The following is a 12457-nucleotide window of genomic DNA, read 5'->3' on the forward strand; positions in this document are numbered from 1 at the left end:
ATCGTGTAGCTTCATTTCCTTCCTCTGTTAAATAAAAGGGTTGGATTAAATGATTTCTAAGTTCCAGCAATCAGTCACAGCAGCTTTTTAACTACTGTATACCCATGACAGAGCTTGATAGTCTCTGGAAAGCGTAGTTGAAGAAATGATGGCAATCCTCAGATACTTGACTATTATGTGGAAGAAAGTGTAAAATTATTCTGTGTGGTTCCAATAAGCAGACTAGGTTCATTTTGGGGGGTAGGGGCTGGTGGTGACTTCAGATGAGAGGTAGAATCTGGTTCAGTTGAAGGAAGAGATTTTGGAAAAAAATAGATTATTGAAATATTTGAATTCTTCCCCCCACCCTGCCACTGTCTCTTTTATGATGCTTTGCCCCTCACTTAGCAGCTGTGTTTTCCTGAATTCTGTCCTCTAGTTCTTCAAGGCAGTGAGACTATGAGTTTTCTGTTATGTTTTACTCCTGTATGTCACTGACTGGTTTTGCCTTCAGACTAAAAACTATAAAAATGGGAAACATGGTGCCATTACTTCCAAGTATTGACTCCCCTCTGGTATCTTCCTGCTTTTGGTTGCTCTCCAGCATTTTCAGATAGCTGTTTTTCTATATTGTCCAGTTTATAGTGGTTATCTGAGGGAGGATGGTTCTAATAGGAACTACTTGGCCATTCTGAAACTGGAAAACTCTTAAGATTCCTTCCTTGTTGTTACGTCAGGTGTTATTTTTTGCTCCCATCAGTTGGATAACACTATAATCAAATGGCTGTATAGGGCAAATTAGATTCTTTTATTTAAATGACTTTATCTCCTGCGTTTTCAGCATGACAAGAGTTCTACAGAAGAAGAGATGGAAGTAGAAAAGATAAAACATAAACTCGAGGAGAAGGAGGAACTAATTAGCAGTTTGCAAGCCCAGCTTAGCCAGGCACAGGCAGAGCAAGCTACACAGGTAGGGGTGTAAGTCACCTCATAATCATTAAGTTAACAAATCACTAAAGCCCAATGGATTATTATATGACTAATAACATTAGTTCTATAATATTTGTCTATGAATCTATCAATTTCCTTCCTTCCTTCTTCCTTTTCCTTCTCTTTCCTCCCTTCCTTCTTTCCCCACTAAGTCTAGTAACTAGACTGTGCATTGGTGTTTGTCATCCATGGTTGATATTTGTAGATACCCAGTATGCTTTTTCAATATTTGATTTTGCACATTTTTATTTCAGAAGAGTTTTCTTGAATTATATAGCTGTAGTATTTAGTCTGTTTTCTTTTTTGGGGACTTCTATTATCCATATGTTCCATCTTTGATTATCTTCCATTTTGTCACTTTTGGTTCCTTTTTACCTCTTCATTTTCAAAAGTTTCTTCTTTTTTTTTCTTATTTTATTTAAGGCATTCTATTTTATGGTTATTTACTTTTGTGTTCCTTCTTGTTTTGTGTTCTTTTCTGAAATGAATTTTCAGAATTCATTTTGATTCAGAAGAATCAAATTTTTCCTGAATTCTGTCACTTCATTTCTGAGTTTTTCTAATTCTCATTTTTTAATTTTATTCTTTCATGTCTTGTATAATTTTCTTAATTTTTTAAACACCTGTTGAAATAAATTGCAATTTTGATTTTTTTTAAATTAATTAATTACTTTTATTGGAGTATAGTTGCTTTACAATGTAGTGTTAGTTTCTACAGCAAAGTGAACCAGCTATACGTATACTTATATCCCCTCTTTTTTGGATTTCCTTCCCATTTAGGTCACCACAGAGCATTGAGTAGAGCTCCCTATGCTATACAGTCGGTTCTCATTAGTTATCTATTTTATACATAGTAGTGTATATATGTCAATCCCAATCTCACAATCCATCCCATCCCCACTTCCCCCTTTGGTATCCATACTCGATTTGGTTTTTGAGCATGCCTATGGTATGCTTTTCTCACCTGCTCCTTAGTTTTCTTTTTTTTTAATAATAACTTTGGATGGGATTTGACCTTGATCATTTTATGTTTCTTATTTTTGTGTGAAATTAATTTTCCTAAACTTTTAGAAGGAGGCTTGATTCAGGAAAACTTTTTTTATTTAACAGACTTTTTTCTTTTGTTGTTTTTGTGTTGTGTTCAAAGATAAGGCAGGTGGATTTCTGAGACTTCCTGGCTTTCTTCTTCCTGCCCTTCACTCTGGTCTATACCAAATTTGCTCAATAGTAATATAATGTGGGTCATGTGTATAATTTTAAATTTTTTAGCAGCTACATTATAAAAGGTAAAGAAGAAACAGGTAAACTTAATTTTAACAATATATTTAATTTAGTTCAATTTATTAAAAGTATACTTTTAAGATTAATATAAAATTATTTTTGTGTAAATTTATAATCTTTTTTCTGCACTAAGTCTGAAATTTGGTGTGTATTTTATATTATATATCAACTTGGATGCTAAATTTTCATTGGAAATACTTCATCTGTGTTTAGATTTCATAAAATTTTCAATTGAGAAAATAGATTCATATACTCAAGTTGTTCCATGCATATATAGAAACTTTCTAATAACTGAACTGAGTGCTGAAACATCATTTTCCTTTAATATTTGCATCCACGTCTAGAAACTGGTTAATTATTTAGAATCGTTAATTTGACTTTGAAAAACATATCAGCTTTAAAGCTACATCTGTGAGAAATGAAAGCACATGTCCACATAAAGACTTGTATATGCATGTTCATAGCAGCTTTACTTGTGAAACCAAAAACTAGAAACAACATGTCTATCAACAGGAGAATATTTAAACACACAATGGAATACTACTTAGAAATAAAAAGGAATAAACTATGCATCGGTAGTACACCTTTATTTTATTTTATTTATTTTTTTTTTTTTTAAAACATTTTAAATTTTATTTATTTATTTATTTATTTTTGGCTCTGTTGGGTCTTTGTTTCTGTGCGAGGGCTTTCTCTGGTTGCGGCAAGTGGGGGCCACTTTTCATCGCGGTGCGCGGGCCTCTCACCATCGTGGCCTCTCTTGTTGCGGAGCACACGCTCCAGACGCGCAGGCTCAGTAGTTGTGGCTCACGGGCCCAGTTGCTCCGCGGCACGTGGGATCTTCCCAGACCAGGGCCCGAACCGATGTCCCCTGCATTGGCAGGCAGATTCTCAACCACTGCGCCACCAGGGAAGCCCAGTACACCTTTATTTTAAACTTAAAAGTGTGTCTATACTTATTTTTGAACTAGAAAAATAATTCAATAAAAATAAGTATTTATATTTTAATTACCAATTATGATTTACATAGGTATTAACTGTTATTCATGCTCTCTGCATAAAGTATTCTAATAAACACATCACATAGGTGTGTAGGAAAAAAATTATTTAAATGGAATCAATCCATTGCCACTGGCTAGATAGCTGGTATGTTTATTATAACACTAGGAGCAACATGGACACTTATTACTTGCACAACAATTCAGCAGTATATTATGTGATGCAACAAGTAAAGTGAAATATAATCATACCAAAACACAATTGTATTTAATGGAAAAATAATTTATACTTAAGTTAATTAAAATTAAATAATATTAATAATTAAATTTCTCATTTACATTAAGCATATTTCAAGCCCTTGATAGCCACATGAATTGATATATGAAAATATCATAGTTGACAATGAATAGTATAGCACGTGTATAGCCCTTTGTCTTCTATTTCTGTTATCCCTATTCTGTTTAATTTCTATTTCACACCTAGAAGTCTTTTCTTGGTGCAGTCGGTGTCTTGGAAGGCAGCCCTGATGAGTTAGTTTTGAGACTTCAGCTGGGCCAGATTGTTCTAGCACTTTTGTCCTTTTTTCTGTGGACCTCTTGCATTCAGCCAGTATTGGAGAATGGGAAAGCCCTGCCAATTTAAGCTGTTGTTCTAAGATTGGCCAACTGTGCTTTCCAATAAGAATTTACTGGCTATTTGGAGGTTTTCCTGTTCTCAAGGCCATCAGATGTTGCTCTGTGGCTGCCTTCTTCCTATTGTACAGACTCTAATACCAGAGTCTTTTGGTGGCTTGTCTCTACCTACTTGTATTTTGGGGTTTGTAGTACTACCTTCCTAATTTATTGTAAATATTGTCCATGGGTTTTTGATTTTATTATCTAGTTGTACTGTCTGGTTCTATGTGAGGATTCAGAGAAATTGAGCAACTGCTGCTATTGTTTCTGTTTTCCTCTGACAAATAATTTTGATAATTAAAAAAAAAAAAACACAGTACATGCAATTCCCTTCAGTGTTAAGTAGAAATTAGAAGGATATTGGTAGGTATTTAGGGCAAATGAGAAAGGGAGGTCCAAGAATTAAGAGTGCCAATTCTTTTGCTTAAATATTTTTTTCTTCTATGTCTTCAGTTTGCTAAGAGTTCAACAGAGATGGAAGAATTTTTAATGATGAAGAAACAGCTCCAAGAGAAGGAGGAACTCATTAGCACTTTGCAAACCCAGCTCAGCCAGACACAGGCAGAGCAAGCTGCTCAGGTAGGGTGGAAGGTACCTCAGAATCATTAGAATAAAGATCATGAAAGTTTAAGATTATTACATGACAAGTCAATTCAGACAGTCTATTTTTAAAACTTTAGTAGATGAAAGTATAGTAGCTAGAATGTTACAGTAGAAATTAGAAGGGTGTGGTAGTAGAAGAAATTAGAAGTGTTATTTACCTTGATGAATACACCATAGCTTAATTTATGACTGTTTCTTAGTTCCACAGGCCCAGAAACTTGGTTTTAATAGCACACAGAGATTCGGTCTTTTAGGAAGGAATGAGCTTATGCTAAGTTCAAAAGAGACTGTTAGATAAACCAAAAGAAATACAAGTGATTAGGTCCATTATTTCTTTATAGTAAAATCTTAATGATAAGTTAAATTATAGTCAGAAGATTACTTAGTGATTATGTAATGAGAAAGTGGCATAGGTTATGTGATTCAATGTTAAAAGGCACCAACCAGTATGTGACTTTCTTCTTCATAGTTATTTCTGCTACCAGGACCAGACTGTTTGGACTGGCATCCTCAACTCTTTCTCTCTATTTTTCTAAATTTCCAGTTTGACCACCCACTCGTATTTTACCTTTGAGAATGCTTTTGACTCAAGAAACATTTTTTTTTTCTTTTTTCCCTCAAGTGCCTTTGTATAATAGCTAATCTTATCCATTGGGTGTTTGGTGTTTACTTTATTGATAACTTGTAGTATTAGTGGTGCTCTCTGTCTACAGATGACCTACTGCTGTGTATACATTTAAAACTGGATATCCTAAAATCCTTAGTTTTACCTATTAGCTTTTATTGTGTCCTTTTTTGTACACTTTATACAATGTAGGATGGAGAAATACAAAATATTTTTACCGAGTGGCTTAAAACATGGCAAGCCAAGATACACACACACACACACACACACACACACACACACTATGATGGATCTGTTAATACATTTATGTGTATTAACAGATCCATCGTAATACAAGCCATTCAGAATGTGCATCACAAGCAACAATACAAACTGAAAGTATTTTGAGAAGTGAAAGGGGTTACTTGCATGTGACAACCAAGGAAGGTTACATGGAAAACTCAGGATTTAGGTAAAACTATGATGGATAGATAATATAGTTTCAACAGGGTGGGGAAAGGTATTCCAATTGTGGGGAATGGTGTGAGCAAAGTCTCTGGAAAGAGAATATGGTACATTTATGGGAAAGGATGTGTAGATGTGTTTGGCTCATGAAGGACTCCAATGCCTATACATTTGAAACACAGGATTTCAAATTCATAGTGATTTCAGAATTCAGATAATCAAAAATATTATGAAGATTTTTTTTCTCCGACCTAGAAGGAGAGCCAAGGTTGGTTCAAGGTGTCACAAATTGAAAAATCAATAATAGTTGAAGGACCTGTGCAAAATGGACACGCTAAGAGCTGTTTGGCATGCTTAACCACAGATCTTAAGGAAACGAATAAGCAGGTGCGCGCGCGCACCTACACACACACACAAAACCTATGAACAAAACAAAAACACTGCTACCGAGCAACTCACAACCAGTCAATTTATTTCCATTTCATTTTGTTAAGAGCCAGTTACAAATGAGGGTGATCTAGAAGCCTGAAAGTAATGACAGTTGAAAATAGCTGTCTGAGGAGGTGGTGTGGATTTGGATGGAAATATACCAAGTTCTTTGGTAGAAGCAATTCTTTGAAAATGAGATCTGAAGGAAAGATTTGTATTTCCAGTTGTAGAGAATCTTGAGTAAAAGATACATTAGTTTGAAGTTTATATTTATAGGGCATGAGAATTTCACTGAAACTTTTTGAGAGTGAGTGTGATATTCAAAGAATTGTCTAGGGCTTAACAGGAATCTAACTTTGTATGTTTAATATTCTAATCTCCTTAGATCTTTTAAAAATATACCTCTTGTATATTTAAACACTTCTACTAACCATGCAAATACAGTTTTTATTCAAAATTTATGTTTAGACTGACATCTGAATTTGATGATAGGCTTTCTCTCTCATTCCGAAGTTAGCATCAAAGCCTATCTCTCTTCCAAAATTCTCATCCTTGGCATTCAAAATTTAATCTGAAAAACCTATTGTCTATCAATTCTCAGTGTCTGTGTTTGGAGAATAGTCTGTGAGTTTTGTTTGTGCGATATTCTGGGAGTGTAACTTGTATAGTTTCTCTGGTGTGTGTCTTCAGTTGAGTTCCATGCAGCAGGTGGTCCGAGAGAAAGATGCCCGCTTTGAGACACAAGTTCGTCTTCATGAAGATGAGCTTCTTCAGTTAGTAACCCAGGCAGATGTGGAAACAGAGATGCAACAGGTGTGTTGCTAAAACCTAGTAGAATGATTGTAGTTTTGGTTAACATTTAATTAAGTTATCACAGCCACTTTTCCACCCTTACCCACTGCTCTTCACTTGGTCTGGGTTTGCTCATTAATTGCCTTCTTTTTTGGTGTTCTCTTCTGTTGCATATTGCTTATTTATTTTCCCTTACCTTGCCTCTTACCCCTCTAATCAGGTTGTCACTACTCAAAAGCTGAGTTTAATTGGCAAATGTATGTGGTAGTCAGAAATTGGTTTCTCTTCAGTTTGCTGATTGTATCTACCTTTGTGCATTGAAAACCTGATCCAAAGCTTCAAAAACAATGAAGTCAGTTTTAAACTTTAGAAAATTTAAAGATAAAAAGCAGTGATTTTGAAGCTATAAGGTCTTTTATTAACTCATTCATTTTTTTTAATTCATTGAGTAATTTTTGAAAATTGGCTTCATTGTTTTTAAGTTTATCATCTACTAACTCAAAAGTATCTGTTTCTGTTTAGTACGTAGTGCAGTGTGGTACCCAAAGGCACTCCAGCGGTATTTCATGGCTGATTCATTTAATTGTTTTTGAGTGAAAACTTCTTCCAAGTTCTAGGCAATCCTTCAGAATATACCACTAAATAAAGTTTCAGAATATAGCACTTTTTAAAGTAGAATATTAATATATACATGTATCATTGACTTATTCATTCAACAAATGTTTATCAAGTGCCTGTCCCATGCATGAAACTAGAAGAGAAATGGTTCTTGCCTATAGAGAATATTCTCTTTGGTGAGTGGGATATACGTGTACCTATGTTATTTAGGTACAGGACATGACTATATAATTTTAAAAGTGGATATGTGTAATAAATATCTAATTATTAGAAAGGCTCCCTAATTCAGGGACTTCCTTGTGTCAGTTTGGTTGTCGTTGGTGCTCTGAAGAAGACATTTTTGGAGATTCTTTGTTGCTGCTGGATGGGAAGCATGGCATGCTGGTGTCCGACCCTTTAATCTGTCATCCTCACCATCTAAAAATCTTAAGTACACAAGTCTACCTGACATTTTGAAAGGTAAGCAGATAATGACGCTCATGTGATAGCACATTATGTCTAAACGTTTTCTTCTCAGAAATTGAGGGTGCTGCAGAGGAAGCTTGAGGAGCATGAAGAAGCCTTGTTGGGCCGTGCTCAGGTTGTGGACCTGCTGCAACAGGAGCTGACTGCTGCCGAACAGAGAAACCAGGTACTGCCTTGTGATCTCTACTACCTGCCTTGGGAGTATTCATTTCCACTTTAGTTTGCCAGGCAGCAGGTATAAAATCCTGTTAGAAGCCTTCAGAGAATTGATGCCATTTATTCATTCTTTCAACAAATTCCCTGTGCTTAAGTGGTGGTAATACTATGATGAGCAAAATATATACAGTTCCTTCCCTCATGAGGCTTACATTTCACATCTTTTATTGTTGTTCTTTTCCTTTGTGATTTTAGGTCTAGGGTCCTAGTTTCTTTAGAATGTCATATTTTCCTCTAAGGAGTTTCTTTTCTGTCAGTTTACCCCTTCTCTGTCTTCAATGGTTCTTGTGCTTTATGTACTGTCCCTTCTTTGTTTGTTTTGTTGTTTAACTTTATGTTGGTTTGAAATAATCCCACCATGCAATATTCCCTTAAATTTAAAGGTGATTAAGGATGCTGATGTTCTAAAATCTTAAACTCAGGTATCCTATTCCCTGACTGTAGCTCATCCTGTCATTGCCTTTCTTAGGCTGTCCTGACTTTCATTCTCATGAAGATTCCTTGATCCTTTCATGTGTTGCTCTGGTATGTTGGTTCTTTCTTGGCCTCGCTCCTTTCCTTATCTGGTATAGATCTGCGACTGACCATTTGGACTACTCCTTCACCAGCCCTTGGAGTCCCTGTGTCCCTGCCCCTTCACATCCAGGGAGCCAAATCCTAATGTGGAATCGGTGCTATGGTCCACATTCTCTGCTTGTTCATCTGGATCCTGCATGCTGCTGGAGAAAGTCATATCCTTTCTTCTTAATTTTCAACTCTCCTTGAGAAGGACTGTCTTTCTTGCATAGAAACATGTTCCCATATCTCCAGTTCTAACAGAACCCATACCCTGACCCTGAGTCCCCTTTCTGGCTGTCATTGGATAGTCAGGTTCAAATCCCAGTTGTGCTACTTACTAGATAGGTACTATGGAGATAGTTACATATGTGTGATGTTATGGTAAGTTTCCCTTCTCTGCTCCTTTTAGTACCTTGTAAATATCTCTCTCATGGCCTCTAACATTTTGTATTATAATGATCTGTTTAAGTGTGACTCTCCCACTAAACTCTTGAGTTCCTTGAGGGCAGGGACTGGATCCATTTATTCAGTATTTATTGAGTACCACGTACTCAGTATGCCATATATTATGCTAGATGCTGGAGAACAGTGATGATAAAACAGGCACAGTCCCTTTCCTTATTGAACTAATTTTGTATTGGGAGACACATAAGTGAAAAGCTAATGACACAAATAAATATATATATGAATAGAAACTGTCAAAAGAATCAAGAAGCAAAAACAGAGGGTCTTATGCAATTGTAGGTTTGGTCCTGAGTGTCTAGGCCTGGGTTTCACCTAGAAGAGGCTCTTCACTATGCTTATTGAAATGAAAGAATGAATTTATGGTTCATGAGGCTTTGTCTTTTCTTCTTAGATTTTCTCCCAGCAGTTACAGCAGATAGAAGCTGAGCAGAGTACTTTAAGGAACACTATAGAAACAGAAAGACAGGAGTCCAAGATTCTGATGGAAAAGATGGAACTTGAAGTGGCAGAGAGAAAGCTATCTTTCCATAACCTGCAGGAAGAAATGCATCATCTTCTAGAACAGCTTGAACAGGCAGGTCAAGCCCAGGCTGAACTGCAGTCCCGGTACAGTGCTTTGGAGCAGAAGCACAGAACAGAAATGGCAGAGAAGACCTCTCACATTTTGAGTCTTCAAAAGACTGAACAAGAGCTGCACTCTGCCTGTGATGCCCTAAAGGATCAAAATTCAAAGCTTCTCCAAGATAAGAGTGAACAGGCAGCTCATTCAGCTCAGGTCATTCAGCAGCTGGAAGGTCAGTATTTGATTACATTTGAAGCCCATTTGTCTAGCCCATTTGTCTAGCATCCCTTTAAAATTTCAGGGGTCTCTTAGTGACATCATTTGCTTAAACCAATTGAATGAATAGAATGATTAAGAAAGGTGTCTCTTCTGAACTCTTTGTTGCATTTCTCCCATCTCTGACTGAAGTTATAATCTGGCTTAATAAAATTATTATTATAGTACTAAAAACTATTGATAGTAATGTGTCAGGCGTTAAAAAGAACCCTGTGTGAAACATGACTGTGGTCTGAAGGGTTCACTGACTGAAATGAGTAGGATTTGAATTTGTGGAAAACTCAGGCCAGATCTAGTTGCAAAGGTAGGGAGACTGAATTGCGTGGAGTCATCTTTACTTCTAAAGATGGATCTGAATGCTTTTCTTATAGGTGAAAATTTCTTTTTAAAAACTTTTATCCTTTAAGGAGGTTTAAAGAAAACTTTTTTTTTTAAAATGTGTTATTATTAAAGTAATACATGCCTCTGATTTAGTTTAATTCTAAAAGATAGGCATACAGGAAAGATTTTAGAAAGCATTAAATTGAAGATCTGTATTGAAGAGAGCTGAACATTAACCAGAAAGCCTTAAGGGACATTACATGGGAACAGTGTGTTACATGAGCATGCTGTTCTCTTAACTGAACCACGTTCATGTTTAAAACTGTGCTGTAGAATCTCAGTAGGATTTATAATGCTTACGTGGAGAGTGAAGAAAATAAAATAAAAAACACTAAGGGCGTTTTCAAGGGGGAAAGGAAAAATGACTTTTTAAAAAAAATAACTAGACCTGTTTTATTTTACCTTTGAAGGAGGTTTACTGAGATGTCCTTTGGTCCTTGAGAGCATTTAAACAATTTATAAAAATGCTGGTATTGGCATCGTAATTTTAATTAAGATAACTGAACTAGAATAAACAGCATATGGTGTATCCCTAGAAGATAACTCACTAAGTTTCAGGCTTGAGGCAAAGATCATTTCAATTTTATTTTCTTTTCCTTAGATCAACTCCAGGAAAAATCCGAAGAAATCAACCAATTTCTAAATAAGGCAACGTTGCTAAAACATGAAATAGCATCTCAGACTTCTTTGCCAGATGTTTCTAACGAGGGCACACAGGTAATTAAATGTGTACTTCTTATGAATATGATCTATTTGTCTTTGCTGTATCTATACTTGGGTGTTCTAATAGAATTTGTTCCAGAAAGCAGTATAAGCCTTCTGTCTTTTCTGCCTGATAAAATGGTTTTTTGGAGCCAATTCTGTTTGAAAGGAATCATGAAAGACAGTAGTGTCCCAACAATGAATAATGAGAAAAAAGTAGACAATGAGCAGCATAACCTCAAGAGCCTTTCTAATTCTGAGGTCTTAGAACTCTGTATTAGAGATGAGTCATTAATTTTAATCTTATAATCAGCTTTCCCAGTTGAGAAATCAATTTTGTTTTTGGTAGACTGAGATTTGATCAGATTTAAAGTATACAATTCAGTCTAACCAAACTTAAAAGTCTATTGTAGAAATCATAATGCCCACATTAATCAGTTAACAGTAAAAAGTTTAATTTCCTGTTGATTGGCCAGTATATTCTCTCTGCCTTCTATAAAAGTCTCTGGGGAGTTAGATTTTAATCACCAGAAGGCTGCTTATTGAGCTTGAATATCAGAACAAGGAGAGTTAGTTTGATGATCTTAATTAACTAGTGTCAAGCTGGGATAACTGGATTAATTCATCTCCATTATAAGATTATACCCTTCCAAACTGACAGATATATTGGTCAGCAGAGTCCCATAGTTCCTGGGCAGTACTGTGCACTGATAAAAATTTTTGCTTCCTGGTTTTTGGCATCTAGGCTTTCCAATCTCTTCTATTCTCCCATTCTCAACTTTTTCCTCCAATATTTTGTTAAAACATTTTTCAGCAACTCTAAAAAATTCAGATTCCATATATATGTGTTAGCATACAGAATTTGTTTTTCTCTTTCTGACTTACTTCATTCTGTATGACAGACTCTAGGTCCATTCACCTCACTACAAATAACTCAATTTTGTTTCTTTTTATGGCTGAATAATATTCCATTGTATATATGTGCCACATCTTCTTTATCCATTCATCTGTCAGTGGGCATTAGGTTGCTTCCATGTCCTGGCTCTTGTAAATAGAACTGCAATGAACATTGTGGTACATGACTCTTTTTGAATTATGGTTTTCTCAGGGTGTATGCCCAGTAGTGGGATTGCTGGGTCGTATGGTAGTTCTATTTTTAGTTTTTTAAGGAACCTCCATACTGTTCTCCATAGTGGCTGTATCAATTTACATTCCCACCAGCAGTGCAAGAGGGCTCCCTTTTCTCCACACCCTCTCCAGCATTTATTGTTTGTAGATTTTTTGATGATGGCCATTCTGACTGGTGTGAGGTGATACCTAATTGTACTTTTGATTTGCATTTCTCTAATGATCAGTGATGTTGAGCATCCTTTCATGTGTTTGTTGGCAATCTGTATA

General features: G+C 35.8%; 1 protein-coding gene across 9 annotated transcripts in view; it reads left to right on the forward strand.

The window, feature by feature from the left end:
* Positions 1-12457, forward strand: part of GOLGB1 (golgin B1) — an 86908-nt gene that overhangs the window by 23488 nt on the left and 50963 nt on the right. For 3 of the 9 annotated variants that reach the window (XM_059921025.1, XM_059921016.1, XM_059921017.1), the window contains exons 5-10: positions 821-949; positions 4377-4502; positions 6715-6837; positions 7952-8065; positions 9530-9932; positions 10959-11074. In XM_059921025.1, coding sequence (XP_059777008.1) covers positions 821-949; positions 4377-4502; positions 6715-6837; positions 7952-8065; positions 9530-9932; positions 10959-11074 — 1011 coding nt within the window. The remainder of the gene's footprint in view (positions 1-820; positions 950-4376; positions 4503-6714; positions 6838-7951; positions 8066-9529; positions 9933-10958; positions 11075-12457) is intronic. The other 6 variants (XM_059921018.1, XM_059921020.1, XM_059921021.1 and 3 more) reach the window with 4 other exon arrangements.

This window comes from Balaenoptera ricei, chromosome 4, assembly GCF_028023285.1.
Source record: "Balaenoptera ricei isolate mBalRic1 chromosome 4, mBalRic1.hap2, whole genome shotgun sequence".
NCBI lineage: Eukaryota > Metazoa > Chordata > Mammalia > Artiodactyla > Balaenopteridae > Balaenoptera > Balaenoptera ricei.